This window comes from Drosophila albomicans, chromosome 3, assembly GCF_009650485.2.
Source record: "Drosophila albomicans strain 15112-1751.03 chromosome 3, ASM965048v2, whole genome shotgun sequence".
Lineage (NCBI taxonomy): Eukaryota > Metazoa > Arthropoda > Insecta > Diptera > Drosophilidae > Drosophila > Drosophila albomicans.
The window spans coordinates 43,179,486-43,207,336 of NC_047629.2; the positions used below are offsets into that span (position 1 = coordinate 43,179,486).

The following is a 27,851-nucleotide window of genomic DNA, read 5'->3' on the forward strand; positions in this document are numbered from 1 at the left end:
ACAATGGCAGCTAATATTTCAGTTTAGTCTTAACCATGAAACTGTTTGCAGTTCTATTGCCTTTGATATGCTTCTTTGGTTATGCCTTTGCAAATGATAATGCAACGGCAGAGTTGCTTGATCTCGTTCCGGATACTATCATAACCAATGGTTATCCTGCTTACGAGGGCAAAGCACCCTACATCGTGAGCCTTAATTTCAGAAGAGATGGAAACAATGCCCTTACATTGTGCAGTGGTTCGATCATAGCAAACAATTGGGTGCTCACAGCTGCCCATTGCATCCATGACAAACACTACGTCGAAATTCATTATGGATCGAACTGGCGATGGAATGGTCAATACAATCTCGTAGTCCGCCACAACAACTTCGTTCGACATCCTCAATGGCCCCATATTCAAGGCAATGACATTGGTCTAATCCGCACACCTCATGTGAACTTCAACGACAGAGTAAACAGAATTCGCCTGCCGCTTTTGAGTCAAAGGAATGATTTAATGGAGAACTGGTGGGCTCTGGCCTGTGGCTGGGGAAGACAGGCGGATGGCCAGCTAGCAGATTGGCTACAGTGCATCGATGAGACGATCATGAGCAACCATGAATGTTCGAGAACCTATTGGGACATTCCCATTGGGGTTTTGTGCTTGAGGACTCCAGGTGGTAGATCCACTTGTGGTGGCGACTCTGGCAGTCCTTTAGTTATAACTAGTGAGATTCCCATATTGGTGGGTGTCGCCTCGTTTTTCCCGGGTGCAGGCTGCACTTCTGGTGCTCCCGTTGGATTCACAAGAGTCACAGCCCATTTGGATTGGATCCGTCAACATTCTGGAGTTGCTTACTACTAAAAAAAAAATACCTCCATATATTGAAAATATAATAAATATTCTTGCTTTGAAACAATTTTTGAAGTTATGTTAAATTCCAATAGAACTTAATTATTCTATTGAATTTATAATTACGTTTGGGAAAATAATATTACTGATATTTAACTTTCATAGCCAATTTATCGAAGAAATAATTTTATAGGGCAAAAATACATCTCTGAAATGTTTTGGTTGATGATGTGGTATATTCCGTGTTCTTTGGTATATTTAGAATGTATACGTATAGTAGTATAACGACATACCATATATTACTTTCGGCATATACAAAATTTTTTTGTTTTGGTATATTAACTCCATTTATTTTAACAATAATACCACACTGTATTGCTTTTGTTGAAAATGGGTAGCGATTATATCCTTTTTACTTGTTCTCATCGGTTTAGAGAATCCAGTTTTATTAAAATTGGAAGCAAACCTTCCCGAAAGTCACTATTGAATTTTCATAAGTTATTTGAAAAGTGCATTAAAAATGAAATGTTTAATTTGCACATTCTAGTTGCGAAGCTGTAAGTTAAGGGAATAAAATGAAGAAAATGTTTAAGTAAGCAACAACTAAACACTAAGTCGTAAATTGTCAACTAAAATATGCATAGCTAATGTCTAATGTTTTAACAGTAATCGGTCTTTGAACTTTAATGAGTTTAGCACTTTTGTTAAGAAAACGGTCATTAGTTTCATCCAGGAACTTGTATATAAAAACCACACAACAGCATCTAATATTTCAGTTTAGTCTTAACCATGAAACTGTTTGCAGTTCTATTGCCTTTGGCATGCTCCTTTGTTTTTTGCGTTGCAAGTGATAATGCAACGACCGAGTTGCCCGATCTCATCCCGGATACTATCATTACCAATGGTTATCCTGCTTACGAGGGCAAAGCACCCTACATCGTGAGCCTTAATCTCAGAAGAGACGGAAGCAATTCTCTGACATTGTGCGGTGGATCGATCATAGCTCACAATTGGGTGCTGACTGCTGCCCATTGCATCAACGACAAGCACTACGTGGATATTCATTATGGATCCAACTGGCGATGGAATGGTCAATACTATCACAGAGTTCGCAGCAACAACTTCATTAGGCATCATCTTTGGCCCAACACCAATGGCAATGACATCGGTTTGATCAGAACACCTCATGTCAACTTCAACGACAGAGTGAACCTAGTTCGTTTGCCGACTTTCAACCAAAGAAGTGAGGGATTTGTCAACTGGTGGGCAGTGGCCTGTGGCTGGGGAGGACAGGCCAATGGTCAAATTGCTGATTGGCTGCAATGTGTCGATCAACAAATCATGAGCAACCAGGAATGCTCGAGAACCTACGGCAACATTCCGTTTGGTATTTTGTGTTTGAGGACTCCAGGTGGCAGATCCACTTGTGGTGGCGATTCTGGTGGACCTTTGGTTACTCACGACAATCCCATATTGGTTGGCATCACATCATTCGGATTAGCCTCAAGTTGCACAACTGGTGCCCCGGCTGGATTCACACGAGTCTCAGCCCACTTGGATTGGATACGTCAACACTCTGGAGTTGCATATTATTAAGGCTTCTCAATATATTGATAATATAATAAAAATGCTTGCAAATAACAAATATCTTGAAATTGTTTTTAGTTTTCAAAGTAGTTTTTTCTACAATCAATTACAAAATATATTAAAAGATTCAGAAATTGGTTGCCAAAATATTGCTCTAGAGCTTCAATTTTGGTATTTTGGTTATTCTGAGTCTCAGTCAGATCAATAAAATCAAAAATCTCTACTGTTTAGAGGAACTATATGAAGTCGCTGCCCAAAATTTAATATTAAAATAAATATAAGCTTCTGAAATGCTGAAGAGAATTCTAAAAAGAATTGCATTCAAATGATATTTTTATTTAGGCGTTAATTTTGAAGTGTTACATAAGAATTCCTCAGAGAATTAAAAGACTTTCAAGGAACGCAAAGAATTTTTAAAATAATAAGAAAATTTTTATCATTTTCGACGAAAATTTGAGCTGCAACTGAAAATAGTAATCATGTCATAATGCAAATTCTAACGAAAATTCTAATGTGTATACTAATAGTAATATACTAGTAAAATAATGACTTTAAGTACCGCACGTGCAAGTCTCGACTTACATAGTTAATGTAAAAAATCATTAACAATCAATCTATCGCATTACCTAATGTATTAGGTAATTTCCTTCTAGGGATTTATTGCTATATAAGCTGACAACTTTCGCTATACAAAGTCATCCTTATAGCCTCAACATGAAGTTGCTGTTGATCTTATGCTCTCTTGCCTTTGTCTTGGCAAATATAAACGAATCAACGATTTTACCCTATGAGGAACAACCTGATAGCATCATAACCAATGGCTATGCAGCTCCCGATGGCAAAGCTCCCTACATTGTCAGCATTGCGCTTCGGACACCAGGCAGCAACGGCGTTGGATTGTGCGGTGGTTCCATCATTGCCAACACTTGGGTGCTGACAGCAGCGCATTGCCTTACTACTGTACCGTATGTGGACGTCTATTACGGATCGAATAACTTATGGCAAGGGCAGATCACTCATCGAGTGCAACGCAGCGATTTCATACGGCATCATCTCTATCCTGCCCCCGGCTATGACATCGCCTTGATTCGCACGCCCCACGTGAACTTTAGCAATCGCATCAATCGCATTCAATTGCCGAGCTTCAATCGCAAACAGGATCGTTTCGAGAATGTGGGAGCTGTTGCCTGCGGTTGGGGAGGACAGGCTGATGGCAAAATTGCCGACTGGCTGCAGTGCATCGATGCCCAGACCATACCGAGTACCGAATGCCGCAGAACCTTCCAGGAAGCTGTTGATGGGACAATTTGCATTAGCACACTTGGTGGTCGATCCACTTGTCAAGGTGATTCTGGCGGTCCCTTGGTTACCCACAGCAATCCCACTTTGGTTGGCGTTACGGCATTTGGATCTCCACAATGCACTCGCGGTTTGCCGGCTGTATTCACTCGTGTGAGTGCTCACATCGATTGGATATACCAGCAGTCTGGTGTGGGTTACTACTACCTTTAACCCCACGCAAATCAAAGCATAATAAACAATTGCAGAAGCGATATTTAAGGTCATTCACTTACCGATGAAATCCGCTGATGGGCAAACTGACATCCGGCAGAAATTCCGTGAGGGGTGCAAAGTAGCCACCGTATTCGGGCATGGGTAACGGATGTGGATGGGCATTCGTTGGTGCCTCAGATGCATTGCGCAACTCCACGTTCTCTTCCTGACGCAACTCGGGGTCATTGATGAGTATATCCTCCGGACGTGGCAATATCGATGGTCCCGATGCGGCACGTATTTTGTCTGCGCCACGAGGCGGTCGACTTCCGCCCGCAATGGGCGTGACAGCGGCGGCGGCAGCAGCTGCAGCGGCCTGGGTGTATGCACGAATGCCGCTGTCCGACTTGCAGGTGCTAAAAAAAGGGAAATGCAAATTATATAAGTAAAGAATATACTTGTCTGTGAGTGACAAATGTAAGTAATTTGAGAAGTATTGAAATCTTGCTTGAACCACTTTTAAGTTAAGCATGGAGAGCCTAAACATTAGGTCCGCCGACTTAAACATTACACTCTATTTTTCCTATTCTATATGTGTAAAGATTACAGAAGTATGGAGTTCTTTTTGTGTCAAATAATGAGAGAGCGCCAAAACTTCCCTAATCAATTTATTTTAGATTTTATTAAAACCAATTCTTTGTGTCATGTATCTCTTACATTACAATTGATATGCTAATAAATTGGTAAATCTACGTATCTCAAACGTTGTGTTTTGGCTACAAATATTATTCATATTTAGAACCACTTTTGCATAAAAAATAAATCAAAAACATAAAAAAAATACCTAGTTGTGATAGAAACGTAAGCGTCAATACCCAAGTTTCATAGCGAAAAGTTTTTTCATAGTTTAAATAAAGTTTACAGCATTGGTGGCAATTGGAAAAGTTTCTTGGACTAATATCTCAAATTGTGTTTGACATCTTTTTATGTGCCAACATGATGAAATTGTGTAACAAAAAGATTGACAGAGTGGCGAATACTTAATGTAAGGAGATCGATATTGCTTACTAGGTTGGCATCTAAAACTCTTATAGTCTAGTACAACTCTCTGTTTTAACAAGCCGTCAAACAAATATTAAAGCTCAACAAGAGCCGATATGGCTCTCCTGCTACAGACATAAATTTGTTATGTACATAAATATACCCTTTCACAACATGGCTAACGAGTAGCAATGCACTGAATTAATCGCCAACAGCTCCAGCAACCTACCCTATTTTAATGGGGTCCTCGCCGCTGTGTCGTTTCGTGTGTATGGTGCCCTTCTCCACGGTCAGATCTTGTGTGCGCGAATCATTAATGCCGCCCACCGCTTGACCTGTCAATCAATGCAAGAAGAGTTGGATGTCAAGTCAATTAAATTGATGCTGCAATCAAACTCAACTCACCATCGGCACTGTGACTGGATGCCTTTCGCATGCTTGTCAATCTGTAGAATGGAGGCGTCTCGGTGCGCTCAATGAGACAGTTGAGTGTCTCCACTGTTTGTAGTTCGGCCATGAGCTCATCCAGCAAACGATCCGGACAGCTGCGTGCCAAATAAAGTGCCACTCGCTTGGCCTGCAAAGACACAAGAAAGAAATGTAACGAAGCAAGTAATCAACCTGTATACACTTGACTTACATAGGGTAATAGCTCGGTGGGCGCCATGCCGCTCATGATGACCAGGTAGCGCAATATGACCTTCAGATTGTTGGGCCAGAACTGGCACAAAGTGCCCCACAACTCCTCGATATCCCGCGGATGTGCATCCGAAAACTGTTGGCAAACAAAAAGCACAGAGAGCGTGAATGCGAAAGGAAAAAGTCAAGTTAATTTTATGCAACGTTACCTTTGCTGTTATGTAGAAAAGATTATTCAGTATCATTTCCGTTGCCTCCGTTGAGCCGGTGCCCTCTCGACGACCGCGTGTGCCCGAGTCCGGAAAATACTGATAAAAAATATGAGTAAAATAAATAATGTGGAAATCACAAAGAAATGCAAAACACAAGGCAAAAAGTTGCACTCAAGGGTAGACTGAGAGATACTCGATACAATTTGTCTATAAAAACAAAACAGTGCTATCAGTGCAATCAAAGTACTGAAAAATACTAAAATATACCAAAAACTAAATTTGGTATGTCGATATACTTAGAGACATCCTCTACACTTTGTCAATAACAGCAAACAAGTGTGCTATTATCGTTCCAATATATCGAATTAATTTACTTTAATAATAAAATATACCAAAAACAATATTTGGTATATTGATAAAATTCGATATATCCGCTACCCTTTGTTAATAAAAGCAAAACACTGCGCTACAATCGTTAAAATATAAGCAATCAATGAACTGAAAAATACTAAAATATACCCAAAACAATATTTGGTATATAAACATAGTATTACATTAAAAATATATCACAAAATAAACTATATTATTCACCATATAGAATGCCAAATAAAATCATTTATTTCCTGTTGCCACAAAATCATAATACACTTCTACCCCATGGCTAGCGGGTATAAAAAACAGCTGGGCAGGAAAGGAGATTATTATAAAGGAAATGCCGGAAGCAGACACACAGGTTCAGTCCCCAACCCCATTGTATGCTTGTTATTCATTTCCTGCGGCCAGGCTTTCTCTTTTGGGGGAATTGTGCTTTGATTGACAAACTATGCTTACCATAATGTAGGAGAGGGGCGTCGCAGGTGGCACACTCGTGGCCACCAGTTCCATGTTCTGCAGCCAGGGGAGGAGGCACTGCAACAGCAGGGCGCGCACATCTTCGCGTGCGCTCTGAAAACGATGCGTAATTTCTGCAAAAGACAACAATTCACGATGTCGTAGTGCAACACATGTGGATTATGTAAGCGAATCGTGTTTCGCACTTACCGGAAAATATGGACATGGTCAGTTCGGGACGCAGCTGTGCCAGCTGTTTGGAAAGGAAACGCTGCGAGCGACAATAAGCGCTGCTCAGCAGCACATCCAAAGTGCCCACGACCTTTGTGTCGTCTTCTGCAAAAAAAGAAGAAGAGATGGTAAAATATACGGATTAAATGAAATGCATAAACTACGATTAAAGTCAAACCGACCGCAGCAAGCAAACGTAGCATTCGCTGCCATGCTGAACGGAGAACTAAACTCAATCCTAGCACATCAAATGGCAACTGGCGAATTCCAGGGAAAGCTTTCTTCAACCGGCGCTGGAAGGTTGTGGGTTACGTTTTTTGTTTACTACGCGACAACAATAACAGCAAATATCTAGTGTTGATATTGGTCTAGCTGCCACTCACACACACACACACACACACAAACGCACTTGTTGCAACTTGCCGTTCTTGCCACTAACCATGACCTTGACACCTGTTGATTCAATGAATGAAATGTCGACATTTGTCTACTGCGTCGACGCAGCAAATTGCCCGTGGGTCGAAGGTTCGGGTGTTGAAAGCTTTTGTCCGCCTGCATTTTTGGCGCCTTCCAATGGCGGCGAATCGCGTTGAAAGTGTTTAAAAAGCCGCCTTCGCCATTGTCTCGGCTTAGTTTCGCGCGTATTGTCCTGCAGGACACATCAACTGCAGCCTAAGTAGCAAGCGAATGATTTAAAGTACAATAAATTAACGCGCCGACGGCAAAATACTTATTTCCCACATACTTATAAAAAAAATAAGATTAAAAAAAATAAAAATTGAAAAAAAAAATAATAAAAGTTGGCAAACTAATTTTCAAACCGAATCAAAACTTTTGACTATAGTTCTCCAGTTTCAGTGCGTGTGCAAAAATAAATATAAAAAAGTTTCACCAAAGAAAAAAAAAAAAACTAGACAAATCAAAACAAATACTTCCACAGTTCAGAGACAAAGTTTTGCAAAAGTTCTTTATTTATTTTTTTTAGCGCTGATCCCATAAGTCAATTTTGTTTTATAATTGACATCATTAAAGACCAAAGCGAGAAATAGGAAATAAAGAACAAAAAATAGACAGCAAAAACAACAACAAGTGGAATATTTTGGCGCTTCGTTTCGTATTACATTCATTGCATGGACACGAAATTGTTTTGAAAGTCTTCATCATCGCGGAGGAACTTGAAAAATTCGTTAGCTAAACTTTTTATGCAGTTTGCACTATATGTAGTTCCAGGTTTTTGTTTGCCTTTGCCTCCATTTTGCTGCTCTCTCAAGTGCTGCTCGACAGCATTTAATGAAGCAAGTTTTTGCTTTTTAATTTTCATTCAAGTGGCAAGCAACAAAAAAAAAGAGAGACAATTAATTTGCTCTAATTGTGTTTACCTTTTTTGGATGACAGAGTTTGTGTAAAGAGTCAAGAGAAACATAGAGAGAGAAAAATAGAAGGACAAACCAATAGATCAGAGATTGTGACATTTGTGCATTCGAGCGCGGAATGACAATGAGCCAATGAGGCAATAATCTTTGGCAAAGGAGCAACACAATTATGGACACAAGTAATCCCTACGAAGAAACCACAACAACAGCAACAGCAACAACAATGGCCATGTTCAATGAAAGCCACATTGTCGACATATCGACAACAACAACAACAATACCCATAACAACAACTACAGATTTAATGGAACTTGTTGGCAACTATACGAATTGCAGTAATAATGCCAACATGAATATAACAGAAATCGAATCGGATGATTCAGAGGATGAGGAAATGCTGCGCATTGCATTTCTCATTAGTGACTTTGTGAATAAATATTATACTCCAATCATTTGCTGCACGGGCAGCATTGGCAACATACTCTCCGTATTCGTGTTCTTTATGACTAAACTAAGGAAATTATCATCGAGTTTCTATTTGGCCGCCCTGGCTATCAGCGATACTTGTTTCCTGTGCGGTCTGTTTGTCCAATGGCTGAATTTTCTCAATGTGAACATCTACAACGAGGACTATTTTTGCCAATTCTTCACGTTCTTCAGCTATTTGGCCAGCTTCTGTTCGGTGTGGTTTGTTGTCGCCTTCACCGTGGAGCGTTTCATTGCCGTCATGTATCCACTGAAGCGTCAAATCATGTGCACTGTGCGTCGTGCCAAAATTGTGTTGCTTGGCCTCACAATGGCTGGCTGTGTGCATTGTGTGCCCTATATATTGATTGCCAAGCCCGTTTATAATCCCAAAATGAATGTTACCATCTGCGATCTAAATACGACTTATAAGGTGAGTGCCCCAACAGAATATTCTTCAATGTAAAATGTATAGCCGAAAGCATTCACATAACCCATTCTTTTTGATGCGCACAAATCAAATGCATATTTGTAATGCCAAAAACTTGTATTCCTTTTTGTTGTTCTCCCTTTTTTTTGTTTTTTTTTTTGGGTTGTGGCATCGCATCACACTTTTAATGGGTTGCCAATACCAACAGCTGGCAGCTGCCTGCAAATAGTAAGCACAAAGTTGCTGCAGACGAACAACAAAAGGTAGCCACAAAAGGTTACCATAAAAGAGCAGACAACAGAACATACACGACTCACGTATCGACAATTTTCCCACATTCTTTCCCCTCCCCCCTCGATGCTGCATCCCCCTCTTGAAAAATTCCTCACATCGTTTGTTGTAACCGTTGACAGGAATTTTTACGATTTCGCACATTCATAACTGGCAAAAGTGCCGAAGCGACAGCTAAAAGTCATCAAAAATAACATCTAATAATAAAACATTAAGTTCACACACATGTTCACTGCGTAGTATTAGAGAAAATTTAATTGGCTGAAGGATTGAAAATAATTAATAATGAAAGTATTCCTAACGCTTGTTTAACTAGATTATGTAAAAAGCTCTTCAAGCTGAGTTAAAAATAAACCTAAGAATTAGATTTTATATTAATTAGAGCACTTTATTAGAATAATAAGAATAATGAAACTAGAGTGGAAAATTCTCTAAGCTCAATTGTTGGCCTCATTGCTTTGGAAAAGCGATAAAAAATAATAAAATTCAAAAAATTTATTGTATAAAAGTTTCTCAGACATATTTGGAAAATTACAGTCATGATGAATTTCGCAATTTTTGAAAGATGTGTAGCTGAGGCAAAAGTAATTATATTATTATATTAATTAAATCACTTTATTAGAATAATAGGAAAAAATGTGGGCTCAATTTGTAAGAAAGCAACTGAAAATGTTGAGCCAAACATAACAAGGAACAAGTTATAAGATTTTTATGGAGGAAAAAAACAAAGTACAAAATACAAATAAATAATGTTTAATATTTGTAATTTTTTAGTTTCGTTAAATTTTAGGGACTTAACCTTAACAAGTCCCCAAAGTCGGTTTACTTCCGCCTCACTCATTTCCTTCTTTTTAAGTTCATCACTCCATCAAACAGAACCCTAAGGAAACCCCTTAAATTTTGTTTTCTGAATGCCAAGCTCTACATATGCTTCAACAAATAGACAAAATTGCAAAACCACTTGTCAAATGGGTTTCCTTCCATTTTGCTGTCGTTTGCATACCAACAGATTTGCGTTCATTTAATCGAATGACACGCGTTTGTCTGTTGATAAATCCTTTATCGCCAGCACATTTGAACCTCATAGTGGCCTCCAGAAATAACAAAAAATAAAAAGAATGAAAACTGAGAGAAAAAAGCAAAACGAATGCAAAGCAATCGGAGAGACTAACGCACTTTATGGCAGTGACATGTTTTCTAGTGACTTTTTAACTTTTAAGCCGCTTTCGTTTGGATTGGAATCGAATTGTTCGATAGCTCTTTTGCCAAGCTCTTAAAGTTGCCATCATGTTTGGCTTTGGAAGAGGAGCTCACAAAAAGGCCACTACTTGCCTTTCTCTGTCACTCTGCAGGAGCTTCGTGTGCCAATTAACAACAAATTGTTAACTAGCTAAGCGGTATACAAAAAAAATATAAGACAAAGAGATAGGAAACCAAGCCAAGTGAAAGACAATAACATTTGGTAAACGTCGCCAATTAATCAAACAGACTGCTGAGTGAGTTAGGCACAAATTGACAATTTATTAGGCTAGCCAACAAATTAGGAGAACGAAATGTGGCACAAAACGCAGCAGTAAGTCAAGAAATGCCCAAAAAAAACCAAAAAAGAGTTGCAAATTGATGGCAGACAAGATACCCTAAACAAACAGAGAATTCAACATATTTTACATTGCCTTTAGATTACCTTCCGATCCAGCTATGCTAATTGTAATTTCTCTTTAATTACCTTCGCAATTAAAGTAATTAAAGCGCTCAACTTGTCGTGCTAATCTACTCCATATCTTGGCTTATCACACGCTATCGACGCGTGCTGTGCTCACTCCCTTGTTGACAGGGTATAGCCTAAGCCCGAACAAACATTTTTTACTTAACCACAATAAAAAAAAAAAAGTAAGAAAGCTATAATCGAGTGTGCTCGACTGTGAGATACCAGATAGCCAAAACAGTTCGGTGTTATTTTTTAAATATACCAAATTAATATACCGCAAAAATACTAAAATTGTACTAAACGCTATATTTCCAAATTATACCACAAAATGCAAAATATACCAAAATTACTATAAAAATACCAAAGATTATATTTGCAAAATATACCATAGTTTCAGTCAAAGCAACTAAAACCCGTAGTAAGGCGTTTCGGCCCATACAAATGAATTTCCTTCAAACGGGGATTGCTAAATCGTGTCGGCTGTTGACGCTTATCATGAATATATACACTTGGAGATGCCTACTTTTCCTGCAAGTTATAATACCCTTCTACCATATGCGTAACGGGTATAAAAAGACGACAACAACCTAACAATAGAAAGCGTGGCAAGGACAACGCACCTACTTCTCCGATGCTATCGAATGAATGGATACTCTGCTTCCTTCTCTGTCTCCCTTCGGCTTCTAACAACTTTGTCAACACGCATTTCTTTTTTGGGTGTGTCCCGTTTCATTGGCGAAAAAATTATTGTGGCGCCGCGACAATTTCCCCGACAATGCGGGCGCGATAAATCTCGAATTTCTGTTTGCACAGCGAACGCTCTCTCATTTGCCGCTTGGAATTGGAAATTCAATGCTAATTTCACACAGACAATGCAAGTCAAACAAATCGCACAAAAGATCGTTCGCACACCTGTCCAGCCACAAAAAAAAAAAGCGAAAAGGAAAAGGAAGACACAGTCTTTGGCGTAGTCGCCTCTATTAGCCAAATTGGCAAAAGCGCGCAAGCAAAGCGTGAAGTGGAAACAAGGCGGCACCCAGCACAAACATGATAGAGCACCTACCAAAAAAAAAAAAAGTTGTTCTTCATTTTTCTACTCGTCCATCTCGCTTTCAAGTACGTCTGGAGGCAATCGAATTCAATCAGCAGCGTTTCGAAAAAAAAATAAAAGACACAACAAAAATATGTACGTTGAGGAAAATTGAATACACAAACATTGGCATTTGCTGATGGTGAACGTGTCGTATGAGTGATGTGCCCATATTTACCGTATCAACGAATGGGCGTTTCGGTTGCCACACATTGTTGCAAATTATTTGAGGTTGAGAGCGTGGGCTCTTTTGGCCCCGCTATTGACATTCAGTTCGACTAACGGTAAACAATATTGAAAAGCTGTTGATACATTTTCGTCTTTCTTTTTTTTGTCAATAATTTTCAACAAGCAACATTTCACATGCCATGCACACATCCTTGAGCTAGGTGCAAAGCAAATGAATGCCACAGACAAACACAAACACATTCGCTTTCATAGAAATTATCCCCACAAATAATCTAGCTTAGTATCTCAACCAGAGAAAGACATGAGAATATTGAATTAGAAAAAATTCGGTAGTCCATTAGCATGTTTCAATTACCGCATTAGCTGTGTATGTCTTATGTAATCTGAACTACACAGTGAGAATGCGAATGAACGAGGAGCTTTTAAAGTGTAGTTCATTTAATTAAAGCGCCAAAAAAATTGCTGCAAATTTTGCACATTTAATTTTAGATCAAATAAACTTAAAGCCATTTCTAGTTTTGTTTTCTTTGTAAGTTTTTGAAAGAAACTACACAGAGAGAAAAGTATTTATAAAAGTAGAGTTTGTTAAATGAACTTCACTAAATTTAGGCAGTCCTAAAAAATTTGCTGGAAATTTTGCGTTTGTGAACTAAAATTCACAGTGAGAAAAGTACTTATGAAAGAAAAGTGGAATGCTAGTGTCATCATGAACCTTTCTCGATTAAAGCAGCGCCATAAAAACTGCAGCAAATTTTGCATACTTTACTAATTGGTTGACTAAATTCATTTTAGATCAAACAAGCTTAAAGCATTTTTAAGTTTATAGCAACTGAACTTTCCTCAATTGAAGCAGTGACATAAAAAATTGCATAATTAACTAGATAGCTAAATTGATTTTAGATCAAATGAGCTTAATGCAAACAGTCTTTAAACTTTAATGGAACGAGTAATTGCATAAATTAAGCCTAATTAGTTTTTTAAAGTTTCTCCTACTTCGGCTAAAATAATTAAAAGCAATATGTTTCAGCACAATTAAATTTGTGATTTACTTTTAAAAGTAAACTTGAAAGCTAAATGAAGCCACAAAAGTCTCGAAATAATTTGAGCGGATTGAGTTTACTCAATTTTAGAAATGAAATAAATAATTACAACTAGATTGGCGCCTTAGCTTTTAACTCTCTCTATCTGTCCTACAATGACGGCTGTGTGGCTTCTTTTAAGATTCGAATTCGTAATCATTTTCTCTGGTTGGAAATTATGCACGTCGCACTCGAAACATCCAATTATGTGCAGAAGACAAGGTTCAGCACTGAGTTAAGATTATTATAGGCCATGACTGAGTTGGATTAAAATTGAAGCTATTCACAGTGTCGACACGCACATTGTCAGCATTCTCACAGCAGCAGCTGGACACAACAGCAGCAGTGCTTAATAGACTGTCATAAAAGGAGAGATGGGGTCGAAGATGAAAGTGCCTGAGGGGCAGCTGCAGAAAACAAATTGAAATCGAGAGCGCAAAGGAATGCGGCAAATCCATTCTGACGTCTGCAAAACGCATCATCAAATGCCTACAAGACAGACTGACAGACAGAGAGCTGTTAAATTTGTCAGAGCTGTACATCATGTTGTCCGACTTGTTGAACTGTGAAAACTGTGTGTGGGTGAGGGCTTTAAAACAAATTTGTTATGCAATTGCAATTTGACGCCTCGTGCGAAGACAACTCAAATATTGGCAACATAATCAAGACTCGAATCTAATAATTGAATATGTGATGATTATGTGCTGCACATGCCCATCATCATGTGTGTGCTGCAACTTTTCTCAAATCCAATTTCGAACTGGTCACAATGGCAGCAGCAGCAGCAGCAGCGCAGCAACAAACTACCATTGATTGAAATTTTACGACCTATTAGGCTTCAAATCCACTCGACATGGCCAACTGAAAGCTCAAAAAAAAAAGCAATCAAGCAACCACAAAATATAGATAAATACACGTCGAAAGCGAAAAATCGAAATTAAATTGAATTTTCTTGATCTTTACGAGGCAACAATTCTGAGAGACTAAAACAACAACCAACCAGCTCGCCTCTAATTGATTGACTGACTCTTTAGTCGGATAGATTTCCCTCAAGCAATCAAATGCGGTCAGAGTCATAAATCTGACAAATGTCGATTAAACGAAAGTCATTTAAGTCAGCTTAACTATGCCCAAAATTGCGCAGACACTAAACTAAAAATATAGTAAACTTTTATGTAATTTTGCTATAACACAAAATTGCGCATCTTTATTCTCTATCTCTGGCATAAGAAATGAATTTTATTTATTTATATCATTGAAATTGAAATTTGTAAGATGAAACTCAGACAGCTGCCAGCTGGAATTGCTAATTAACTGCAATTTCTTCACATTTAAAGGCAGTCTAAGCACCGCCGCAATTTAATTTCGCAATTCAATTAGCACTGCGCGCCTGTGGAAAATAATCCCGAAATCGTCTGTAAGTGGGTGATAAATACGCAATACACACCCAGCATCTGCGGTATAAAAAATAATAAAGCCAACGACCAACAAGCAGCATCTCAATTCAAGTGGCAGATGTTCGTGAATTATTGCGTTGGTTTTTTTAAAACTATTATACGAATTAAAACGAAACGGTGGAAAACAATACATAATACTATATTCTATTTTTTTTCCTTAACATTACCCAGAAAAAATGTTAACAAGAGCAAAAACTCTAGGGGGACGTAGAAAAAAAGAAACTGGAAATTAGCTTTCAGCTTGGATTAACAACACCACGATGTGCAAATAGCTAAAGCTCAAAACAAATAGCAAAAGTCAGTGCCAAGAGATAGAGAAAAGGATTTGATAGACGCAAAAGTATCCTTCACATCAGCATATATTTATATGCATGCATTAATCATGTCGACAAAAAGGCACTTTTGTGCATTTATATTCACTACTGAATATCTAAGGCAACTGCCTTTTCGCTCTGTCTGTCTTTACACCATTTTTATACTCGGGTAAAAGGTTATTCTAACTTAGTGATAAGCGGAAATTGTCTGTCACAAACAGAAATAGTGAATTTTTAGTGATGCATTCAGTTGGAGTTGGTTTTATAAATCGACCACAATGCAAGGACAAAATTTGAAGTTTAGAATAAGAGTACAAAATATATACTATATACTAATATATAGTACATATGTATATAAGTATATATTATATTTTATAAAAGTTGCTATGATTGTCAATTTGGTATATTTTGTACTCTATGGTATATTTTGAATGTAGAATATGGTATATATTACATTTTAGAATTCGGTATATTTTAGTACTTTTCTGTACATAATAATACCGCATTGTTTTGCTTTTATTATATATAGCTAGTATAACCTTCGGTATATTTTAATATTTTTCGGTATATTTATTCGGTATATTTTTAGTATAATAGTATATAATAATAGTTTGCTTTTATTGAAAATGGGTAGCGGGTATCTCACAATCGAGCACACTCTAGTGTAGCTCTCTTCCTTTTTTTTTTTTGAGGTCCACTGGGCATTATCGTGGTTCGTTTTTTTCAATAGCTTTTCTGCATACAGTAAATCCTTTTAGCTTCGCTCCACAAATCGAAGGTTTCTCTTCCTTCACCTTTTTTCGGGTTGCAGTTCGCATGAATTTAATTGCTTTAAACGTTTTTCGAGCACACAATTGGGGCATCGGTTGTTAGCTTTTAGCTGGCCCGTGGGCAATCGAATTTACCCATAACTGTGTTACGTATACGTCTCGTTGGTCAGCACACACATTAATCGAATCAGAGTGCAGCAGACGATAAACTGAACTGAATGCGAGAGTGTCTTTAACATCGTTTTGCAGGAACAACTGGCGCTCTTCAACTACTGGGACTCGATTGTTGTTTATGCGGTGCCGTTTACCACCATCACGGTGCTCAATACATGCACCGGTTGCACGGTTTGGAAATTTGCAACAGTGCGACGCACATTAACAATGCATAAGATGTGAGTAGAACTTTTTGCCAATGCGCGATGTTAATTACTTTTTGCGGTACTTTCGCTACGCTGTTCTGTGCTCTGCTGTGCTGTGCATTATTTACAAGTTTGTGGCACCTACTGGAACTTTGTTTTGTTTTCACAGGAAACCACAGATGACTAATATGCCAACAAACTCGACGACAACTGCATCTGGAGGTGGAGGTGGTACAGCATCATCGTCGTCGTATCGCATTACGGCATCGCTGAAGCGTCAAAAGTCAACTGGCACACATCCAAGCGGACAGCATAGTGTGACACGGCAAACGGAGCAGCAGCAGCAACAGCAACAACATCAACATCAACATCAACTTGAGGCAGCAAACTCGCAGCATCATTGCGAGATAACACAGAAACCAGGTGAGCTCTATACGTATGATATAAACCTGTGTGTGCATTAACTTCTGGCCAATTGACATACGAGTTAGTTGGCAGCAACTTTGCGCTTAAGCCCTTTGCCGCAAACTTTTTCGTGCATACAAATACCAACAATTAGCTGCTACTTAACGCCAAACTTTCTCGTCGCATTTGATAAAGTTAAAAGCTGCGTGAAAATATAAAGAAAAACTACTTAAAACATTTCTCAAACTTTCGCAGAAATATCATCCAACTCATAACACTAACTTTAATATGCCAGAACACTGAATTCAGCGTTGATTTATTTACAGGACGCCGCAAGGTGCAAAACTCGTCACAATTGAAGGTTACCAAGATGCTGCTCATTGTGTCGACCGTTTTTGTGTGTCTAAATTTACCGAGCTGTTTGCTCCGCATCGAAACCTACTGGGAGGTGAGTGATTGCCTAACTACTTAAAAATAGTCATTCCAAATTACGTATACGTCAAGTAGGCGGCAGCATTGCCCTGAAAATCGCATCAAATTACGATAGCTCCACGTGTCGCTTCATTGTTTTGTTTAATTAAAGTTCTGATTATTAAGACAGCCACAGCACTGACCAGGAAAAACAACAGACAACAAACACATCACGCTGTCACACGCTGTTCATTAAACTATAGCAAAATAGACAAAGTTTTCTGTTTATTGTTTAGCCAGCAGCTGCTAATTAACAACATTTGCAGATGCCAACTGCAACTGGCAAATCAAATTCAACCAATGCCATTTCTACATCAAAGTGACAATGCCAGACAGATAGAAAAAAAAACTATTTCGTATTTTCCATAAAAACCACATCAAGACTGAGTCTGAGAAAAATGCAGCACACATTAACATTAACATATCATTCAGTGGGTGAGGTTTTTGTGGTCTATGAATTTGCCGCTAATTCGTCGACTGAGTTGAAGTGCGTGTCGTCTGTCAGTCAACGTTGATGGCCCCAACAATGTTGACATAGGTTCAAGTCAAGACCAAATAGTTTAGGGCTGGCTCTCTTCAGACTTATCTGTAACTGAAAGTTATGACAGAAACAGCAGCTAGATTGTTGACTTCCCTAGCGAAAGATTCAATCAGATAATAGTTCATTACATAGTATAACTTTTAAGGCTCACTCAATCAAACCAGAGAATAGTAGTATGAGATTTTAATTTAAATTCAATCTACTATTCAACTCTTTAATTTAGTGTTTCGGTGCTTCATTTCCATTTACAAACTGCTGATTGTAGAGAATCATAAAGACAGAAACAGCTAGAGAACATCAGTTTGAGTTGTTAATTTAAATTAAATCAACTCTTCAACTCTTTAATTTAGTGTTTTGGTGAAGTGTACTTCATTTCCATTAAGAACTGCTGATTGCAGAGAAGATAGAAACAGCAGCTAGATTCAAAGCGAATCCATTACAGGATGTAACTTTAAAAAAAATCCTTTCTTCATTTAAATTCAAACTGAGTTTCAACAGTTTGGATTTATGTAATTTAAAGTATTTATTTCCATTTAAAAACTGCTGTTTGCAGAGAATCTTCAAGTCAGCATTGCTGTTACGGCACATTAATCAAAGCGCTGAGGAATGACTATCGAGTGTTGTTCTGCTGAGGCTTTAATTAGTTTGTGTACTTTGGGCACCTTTGCATCGTTAAAATGCCAACATTTCCAAAAACCAAACAAAAAACAAGGGAAATCCTTTACGACACTTTTACAACATTTAATTACATAAATATCATTTTAACAGGTTGTCATTTGCACAGGCGACGGTGTCAAGGACAAAGGTTATGCATCTTATGTAGTCGAGGGACCTGCTCGATAATCTCTGTTTTTTTTGGGGGTTAGTTGTCAAGACCTTAAATTCGCAGGGGGCTTTAAGTCAAAAAACTCAATAAAGTTGAAAACTGGCCTATTTTTTTCGAAGCTCGGGCTGCCAACTTGCTGAAATGGTCCTGTCAACTCGTGATGTGAAGAAAATGAGCAAACGCAACGGAATTTATCGTCACACACGAGAGAACGAACGTAACAACGACAAAAATTCAGTAGTAGTCCTTTTGTCCTGTCTTTTCTCTATTTTATATGTAAAACACGTCAAATGCTTCCCGTTTTTCGTTCCTTGGATGGGTAACTGTATTTTGATGTGAATGTCAGGATGCTGACAGCTGAGCGAACGAATGAATAGAAATTGTTTTCCATCCTCCCGAAAAAAAATCACATCGTAAACTCATACATAGTAGAGTATGCATAAACATGCGACTAACTTGAACATTGATTGCGACACAAAATTAATTGAGCGGAAAGCTTTCGACTGGGCAACAGCCTGGAAATGTGTGCTACATATGTACATAGCTCAACAGGTCAAAACCTTCAGACACGTGTCCGGGGAACAGAGCAAAACAGTTCAGGTCAGGTCAATCAATATATAGATGTGCCTAAATACCGAAACATCAATTGCAATTAGCAATTCATTGGAAATGATTATCGCTCATAATGTGATATCAAAGCGAAAATACCTTGCGTAATTTTTAAAGTACGCGTCATCAGTTTCATCTTTAGCATAAATTTCCAAAAATAGAACATATGATGGAGCAGCGCGCCTTATGAGCATATGGATGGATGGATGACAAAACAAAAAACACATATTTCAATTGCTTTGAAGCGCATCTAATGACAATTTTCCTTTCATACTCCACAATTCTCTCTCTCTCTCTCTCTCTTCCGTCAACAGACACAAACAGCCAAGACACAGAATACAACAATTGTTCTACAGTATATTTTCAATGCGTTCTTCATAACAAATTTTGGCATCAATTTTGTGCTTTATTGCGTGAGCGGACAAAATTTTCGGTAAGTAGCCAAATATATCATGCCAATAAATTGTGTGCTTTGCTTGTCTGCAATAATACCCTGTAAAATGTGTAGGTGTAAGAGCTGTGCATTCCATTTATAGCAAATTAATTAGGAAGTCGTTTGACTTCGTTTAATTTATCTAATTACTTTCGAATGTTGTCACACAATTTACAGGGTATCTTTTTTATTTGCGAGGCATATTTGAATACGTAATTCTTCTTACTGTAATTACCATTACGCATTTTCACAGCAAAGCGGTGCTCAGCATTTTCCGACGTGTCTCATCGGCTCAACGTGAAGGCATCACTCAAGTGACAGGTAAGAAAGAAAGTGAAAACAAATTTTTGGGGAAAATACGCAAAACACTTAACAAATTGCTTCAGCATTCAGCTGTTATGCAAATTCACAGAAATTACAATCAAGTGCTTTAACACTGAAAAGGGGCAAAAATTATGCAGGAATACCTTGCAAATTTCTTGTAGGATTTTCTATTGCGTCAACCATCAGCCGGCTGTCGCTGACAGTTGTTTCCGCATATCTATTCTGTTACGAGTAAAACGCTTATTATGTGCATAAGCTCACAAAGGTTGGGCACTTCAACTTCCCTAAATAGAATTTGCGGTGTTTACTAATTATGTAATTTCAGACTGAAGCCAAGGCCAATGATTTATGGCAACAAGTTGTTGTCTCCACAATTATTGACTGAAAGGATTCACTTGGCTATTTATATGCGAGCATTGTTTTTAGAAAACCTATCTAGCTAAAGAAAGTCATACAACATATTGAATACTTATGTATAAACAATTGGTTTTAGCAAATAACTAGCAAAAGAAAAGCATATTTTATATAGATAAATTATAAAAATATTATATATAGAAAAAGAATATACAAAGATGTTAACCAACTTTGAGTGCAATTAATTCAAGGAATTTTCAACTTGTACATTGTTGCTGAACTATGCGAAACTTGTTCAATAAAAGTTTTGTCAAGTCTTCTGCTCAATTAATTAGTCGAGTCTATTTTCGTCTTCAGAATTATTGGCAAAACTATGAATACTAATGCTATGAACATCTCCCCTCCATCCACTTGGCTAATTAAAGTTAGTGAACGCGTTTTTATAGCATACTTTTGAGGGTAGCGCATATTTTATTTATGCAATTTGAGTACGGCGGTGATTTTCAATTAAATATGTATATTGAGCCTGGCAATTTGATTGCAGATTGAGCTGTAAAAAAGATAAAAGGGATAACTTGCAAAAAAAAAGGGCGAAAAATGTTGCTCATTTCGTCGTGAGCATGTGAAACGAAGTGCAAGTGCGCAGCAAATATGTAATGTAAATCAAATTAAAGTAAATGGTGAATGTTAAACCCGATGATGATGACGATGACGATGGCCGAGAGATGGTTGAGCCTCCGGTTGAGTCTGTCTGTCTGCATTTCTGCCTGTCTCGTTATCCCGTCGAGGTTAAAAGGATCAAAACAGTAAGAACCTTCGTGTGTATTTCATGCAAATATTGACAGACTGTTTAAACAAGAGGTGTGATACGAGTGTGTTTCACAACCCACGAGCAGCAACGATTACATCAAATGAAATTAGCGTTGCCATTGTCACAGCCCAACACAAGAATTATTAAAAAATTCTGTGCTTTCCCGAAGGGACGCCTTCGCTTTTTTTCACTTTTTTGCTTTTTGCCTTTTAAGTAAATAAGCACAAGAGATAAAGACTTGCAGTATTGCGAATCGCGACTGCTTGCTATCCTGGTTATCTTCAGCTTAAGCATTAAACACAGCCGGCGACTGCAATAAAGCTTACCGTGACAGCACAAGTGTCGTTGTCATCGCAGTTGGCGTTGCAGTTACTGTGTAACCAGTTACCAAGTGCTGACATTGAGCTCTCAAGGATTTATAAACAAGTGAGAAAACTACTGTCGAATGTGCATGACTTTGAGATACCCACTAGCCATTCAAAAATGGTATTTTTTAAATATACTAAATAAATAAATACAAATATATTAAATATACCAAATACTAATAAATATACCGACAACAATTTAATATCCAAATAATATATTTAGTACATAGATGTAGTTATACATTCAAAATATACCAAATAATATAAAATATAAGAAGTTATCAAATATTAAATTTAGTATATACTACTACATTCCAAATATACCAAAGAGTACAAAATATACGAAATTGTCTACCAAGTTAAGGTAGAAAGCGCTTAACATACAATAACAATCATATATTATTCATATTATTTATTATGTCATCTTCGAACCCTCGCAAATGTGATTATTATTATGTATGACAAAAATTGGACTGAATAAGAGATTGCCATAAGTGTTTAGATGACAGATGGCAGACAGATGAACTTGGTTTTATTATTGCAAATGAAAGCAACTAATATCGTAAATACCTTTTCTCAGATACCTTTTCACTAAGTTATAACACCTTTGTAAGTTTTGAATATGACGAATAAAAAAAGAGATACATTTTGCGCATGAGTTAGCTCGACCATCAGTTGCCCTATAAATACCGATCTTTGCATTTTCAACGGAAGCTGCGAGTGACAGCTGGTGTCATCCGGCTTTTGCCGTGCTCTGCATTTAATGGAACAGTTTTCCACAATAACTTGTCTGTGCAACATCCGGTTGAAATGACACTGAGATTGGCAGACGATAAACATGAGAATACAGTTCTCTTCAGTGCTTGTGTGAAAACTTACAATGCAGCTAATATCCATTTACACAAGGTAAATTCATGAATCACAACGTCAAGAGTCACATCACGGCTCTTAACATACATTTCACACATGCAATAAGCAAACACGACTGCACAGTTTGTGCAAAATTAAGAGTGAAGTTTACATGAAGGTCCTTTGTGTATTGCTTTAAAACAAAACTGACTACATAGCTATCTATTCTAGACACATATGGCCTTTAGGTTTGGCTGGTCGAGGTAGAAAATGTTCTTTGGAAATGGGCACTAATCGATTTGATGTAGGCAAATTCATTAACTGATTTTAGCGTTAATTGCTGGTGACTCGCGCGTAGGTGCAGCGTTGGTTTTGAATTACGAGTAGCCGACAAGCACACACAGCCTTTGACCCTCATTAACTTTAACGTTTTTTAAAATGACTTTGAATCTAATTATCAGAAGCCGAGCACAATCGCAGTCGCTATTTAGCTGCAGACACACGCGCAGCACGTCTCGAATTTCGACAATTTCCTGGCAAATTTCATTCAAGTTTTGCATTTCAAACGTGTGAAAATTTCAATCGTGCATGAGTTAATCACAGTCTTTGATTGGGTAAAGTATAGTGTAGTAGCATATAGTTTTCCGCACACGTTGCGCATACTGAAGCACTTTTTTCGTGCGTATTGCTCATACGCCGTGTAAAACGTGCGCTGCATGCAATTTATGCGTAGAGCACTCAGCGCTCGCTCATTCATTACGTTTCGCCTAGAGCAGCTCACATCACGCATCACACACACACATCGTGACGGCAATTTTGCGCCACATCCAAGTCAATCAATGTTTTTGCCGTCAGTCCTCTGGGCATCTGTTTGGCCATTAAAGCAACTGTAGGTGCCAGAGCAACTATAGACTCAGATAACTGTCCTTATAAATTAGCTTGCGGGCTTGGCACTTAGCCGCACTTTTACTGTGACTTTTCTTTCACTCTCTCTATGCTTTTTTTTTTGCTGGCCAACAACAACAATTTTGGCCCCTTTGTTGTTTGTTGCGTCTGTATAATTTAGTTAATAATTCACTTGGGATATTCGCAGGACACTCACAGCAAATGCTGACGCAAGCTCTGTTATCATTAATCTCTACCCACACTCGAGACACATTGATGTATATATAGTAACTGTGACTCTTATATATCTCAATGAATAGGGCAGCTTGTCAAATGAATTCAAATTCAATTCTTGCCAAATCTCAACGTTTTGATTTATGCAGCTAATGACATCATCACTCCAGCTCACGACGATGATGATGATGATGATGATTTCATTCCACAGCCAACTAAAGATATTTGAGTCGGCAACACTTTAAAACACCAACGCAACGTAACGCAGTTAATTCAAATTGGTTTTTAATAAATTAATTAAAGCAGACAGCGCAAAAACTGCCGCTGGCCAGGCTTTTTGGTTCGCGACGGGTCAAAGCGAACCCTTTTTGCATTTTAAAATCAACCCAATCTCAGTGAAAATTACCGACAATTTTCATTCGGAACGCTGCTGTTTTTGTCATCGGTTCCAGCAGCAGCAGCAACAATTCACTGCATAAAAACAAATCCAGTAATCAGTGCTATTTTTTATTTTTTCTTCTGCTTATCGAAACCCAAATATGCTTGCAAATTTAAACTACAAATTTGTGGTTAGCCAATACAAATTTAAAGTAGCATTCCATAAAGTTTTTATAAACACATTTTCTATAAGGCATTTTTTATATTTTCACATTTATTTCAGTTGTTAATCTCTTTCTGCGTTGCATATTCCTCTACTTTACCTACATATAGCTAGGGTATTAACACAAAATATGTGGAAAACTTCAAACAAAAACACACCCAGGCCAACACACGATTTCACAGTTGTTTATCAAATTTCATTAAAATGGGTGTGTGTCTGTGTGTGAATGGCGTATGCATGATTGATTGGCACAGATTGGCTTGGAAACACAATATGGTGAAAGTAGAATAAAAGTATCCGCTTCAAAATATGTTTTGAAAAACACACAATTAAAATTATGAAAGACTGCATTTAAAATCCGAATTAAAATTGGGATTAAATCAACAAAACATCAGTGAAAATTATCAAACAATAGCGCAACTGATTGAAAATCGAAATCACCGAAATTACTTTTCTCCCCCCCGCACAAAATGTGCCCTCATCGTGAGTTGTCATTACACACACACAGAGGCGACCACGCCCTCTAATTTGCAAACATTTTTCAAGTTGAGTGACGCTCAAAACTAACGCTTGAAATGCCGGTCGTAAATGCTGGCAATTGCTGTAGTTGTTGTTGTTATGGCTGTTGCTGGCTGCACACAAATGTAAATTTTTGTATTGAAAGGCAAAAACCGAGAATAGACCAAAAATTATAGCCTCAGTCATCTGCAATGCGCAGATAAGCAAAATGTCCTTTGACAAAAAAAAAACTTTTTACAAACAAATTCACATAAAGCGAGAAAGAAATGGTAGTAAAATTAGGAGCTGCCCCTGCTAGACAAATCTAAATTGAAATCGCGGTCGTCGACCAGGTAAATAAACGACTTCAAATTAAAAAAAAAATAATAGGATAGAAAAGGTCAAAAGTGTTTGTGCACAAATTCAATGGCAATGGAAATGTTAAATATGCTAAATTATGACTCCAAGCGTAATAAAAATGGAAATATGCTAAATTATGAACACAGGATTATTAGCCGTCATTAGGCTAAATGCACACGATTGTGCGCCAATTAACCAATTATGGTCAAATCTCCAAACATTTTGTATTAAATCCAGCACCCCATAGGGTAGAAGGGCGTATATCTTAGCAATATTGACTGACAATCTGGTATATTTTGTACTCTATAGTATATTTAAAATGTGGTGCTATATCAATATACCAATTAAAGCCAATGGTATATTTTAGTATTATTGTCATAACCATAGGGGAGAAGGTTATTATAACTTCTTACTACGTTTATTCATATACCGATTACCTGTGGTATATTTCAGTATTTTTGTGGTATATTAATTTGGTATATTTTAACAAAAATACCGCACTGTTTTGCTTTTATTTCAAATAAGTAGCGGGTAAATCACAGTCGAACAAACTCGACTAAAGCTTTCTTACTTGTTAATAATAATGTATCTAACTTTTTCTTACCCAAAAAAGACAAGAATTTCATGTTCCTTTTGACTTTTGAAAGTGGAATTCGAAAACAAGCGTCTGGTAAATTTATAGCACGCCCACTCGAAACTCAACCACATTGTTAAGCAATACATTGTGGGAGGTGGAAAAGCGTGAGTTCTATAGTGGAAAGGGATATGGCTCCTTTTGCCCCTGTCTTGGCCTGACGTCAATCAAGTTTTTGCACTGGCAAACGACAGGCCACAAATACCAACGCCTTTTAATGAGTTCTCTTTTTCTTTTTACGCTCTCTTGTTGTGACGATAATTTATAAACTCATCGTAAACACACACACACACACACACACACATTTTTCGCAAACAGTTTTTCACTTAATTTACAAGGTATTATTTTGCTTTCTTTGACAGTCTCGGAATATTGCCGCAACACCGGTACCTCAACCAGGCGACGCATGATGACACAACACTGCTGGAATGAGATGCATGAGTTGCATCCACTTAAGTGAAGCAGACTCACGAAAACACCTCCAGAAAATTGCACGAAACGCAAATGCAGCGCGAGGCAAGCAAAGCAGAGAATACCCTAAGGTGTTCGCATTTTAATTATATGATTTGCACAAAATGCAAAAGGATATCTTAGCTATTCGTAAATTAAAGCATAAAAAAAAGAAAACGAAAGAAAAACCTGTTTGTGATGTTGCTAAAGCCAAAGAAAACTAAAAAGAAAAAAAATGAGCAAAGAATAAAACGTAAACGTAAAACGAAAAAACAAAAGCGTTGAAACGCTTTATAAAAAATCTAGAAGAACTTCAGCTTAAATTGATTTTACTCGTAAAAGAAACAAGGAAAATTGTAAATTTCAATTACCAAATAGAGCTTTTTTTATATGCAAGATAACATCGGGAATATTAGTTGCAAAGCTTAGAATGCAACTAAAAACAAGAAATACACGCTACCGTCTTTTAAGAAAAAAATACTAAAATATACCGAATTATATATGTGGTATTAATGTATTACTACTGCATTCAAAATATACTGTACACAAATGAAAAAATCTAAGAGATTATATTTGTTGTTTTCAAGAAAACCTTTCAATGTTTATGAATATTTTACGCAATTCGAATTTGACATTTAAAGAAAGATTTATATATTGATTTTTGCCGATGTTAAGCAAGCGCCCATCTATTCTATAAGCACCCATACCCATATCGTGACACAATTATAGAGACCGAAATAAATTAACAAAATAAACGCTTTGGGTATGAATTTGTTTACACTCTGAACCGAATTTGAGTAAAACTTTAAAAGCGCCGACGGCAACTCGTGGTGTTATCTCTGTGGTATTAATATATGCATATGGATGTATGTATATATTGTTCTTACCCCCTCATTTATGTGTATGTGCGCATTAACATTAAACTAATTATGTTTTAAATGATGCTTAATTGACAATGCGATAATTGAATTCATTATAAATCAAAATGCAATAGTCACAACAATATTAACCACAATATGCTAAACTCTTAATGGATATATTGTATAATCAAAATAGCAAAAACCAAAAAAAAAACACAAATTAAGTCTATTTTAATTGGATCGTAATAAATGTTAGTTATGTTCACGCAAAATGAATTTTGACTTTGGGGAGGGGAAAAAAGGCGAAAAACAGCCCAAAGAAAGTTTCTAATTAAGCTAAAAATAAAGGAAACTTACATCGCTCGATTTCATAACAATTTTGATGTGGATTGAGGAATTTAGGGAGCCAGGGATCTATGTCAGAAATGAGCCCATTAAACGATTTCCATTTGGTCAAGTGGAGGCAAGCCAACCTGCAACATTCCCTTAAGCTGGCCAAAAGTACAAGCACTAAGCCACCCACCTGGACAATTTGCCCAATGGCCATAATATAACAACAACAACAACAGTAAGAAAAACAAAAGTTAAGCTGCTTAGGTGCACGGGAAAAGGTCAGCACAAAGCTTGTCAAGTGCAGGCAGCGCGTTGGCTTATAAGCCACAACGATCCGAATTGGGCCGGTTTAAAGCTCAACTTTAGGACAAACAGCCGAAAACAACGAGCAACCAGGAACCAGAAACGAGCAACAATAACAATCACAAAAACACACAGAAAGTCTCTCAATTTTACGCCTATAAAAACATACAACTTGTTGCTTACAATCCCTAAATTCTCACAACAACGACTACAGTGAATAAAAATAAATATAGCTATTTAAGTAGGAAGCTAGAGGCAACGTGTCTAGGCGCATTAGCTGAGTACTTTCTTAATTGCCTTAATGAATAAGCG

The 27,851-nt window shown here is 37.5% G+C and overlaps 3 protein-coding genes across 10 annotated transcripts in view; 2 read left to right on the forward strand and 1 right to left on the reverse strand.

Annotated features, from left to right (window-relative positions):
* The window catches only part of LOC117567239 (protein furry), a 70,537-nt gene that overhangs the window by 17,761 nt on the left and 24,925 nt on the right, over nt 1-27,851 (reverse strand). For all 6 annotated transcript variants that reach the window (XM_034247078.2, XM_034247087.2, XM_034247081.2 and 3 more), the window contains 7 exons: nt 6,848-6,973; nt 6,638-6,771; nt 5,804-5,902; nt 5,596-5,730; nt 5,361-5,532; nt 5,185-5,290; nt 3,995-4,330 (listed from right to left, as the gene is read on the reverse strand). In XM_034247078.2, the coding sequence (XP_034102969.1) occupies nt 3,995-4,330; nt 5,185-5,290; nt 5,361-5,532; nt 5,596-5,730; nt 5,804-5,902; nt 6,638-6,771; nt 6,848-6,973 (1,108 nt within the window). The remainder of the gene's footprint in view (nt 1-3,994; nt 4,331-5,184; nt 5,291-5,360; nt 5,533-5,595; nt 5,731-5,803; nt 5,903-6,637; nt 6,772-6,847; nt 6,974-27,851) is intronic.
* On the forward strand, nt 11-2,478 carry LOC117567246 (serine protease 1-like). 2 transcript variants are annotated; one of them, XM_052003927.1, is made up of 2 exons: nt 11-657; nt 2,245-2,478. In XM_052003927.1, the coding sequence occupies exons 1-2, from the start codon at nt 36-38 to the stop codon at nt 2,427-2,429; spliced, it is 807 nt and encodes a 268-aa protein (XP_051859887.1). In that variant the 5' UTR covers nt 11-35; the 3' UTR covers nt 2,430-2,478. The 2 variants fall into 2 exon arrangements, with proteins under 2 accessions (XP_051859887.1, XP_034102985.1); XM_034247094.2 differs by lacking the exon at nt 11-657 and having other exon boundaries at nt 1,597-2,478.
* LOC117567241 (uncharacterized) lies at nt 7,659-27,734 on the forward strand. Of its 2 annotated transcripts, XM_034247088.2 has the most exons (7): nt 7,659-9,139; nt 16,284-16,426; nt 16,563-16,816; nt 17,125-17,246; nt 19,560-19,678; nt 19,932-19,999; nt 25,956-27,734. In XM_034247088.2, exons 1-7 carry the CDS (start codon nt 8,411-8,413, stop codon nt 26,051-26,053), a joined length of 1,533 nt encoding a protein of 510 aa, XP_034102979.1. In that variant the 5' UTR covers nt 7,659-8,410; the 3' UTR covers nt 26,054-27,734. The 2 variants fall into 2 exon arrangements, with proteins under 2 accessions (XP_034102979.1, XP_051859877.1); XM_052003917.1 differs by lacking the exons at nt 19,560-19,678; nt 19,932-19,999.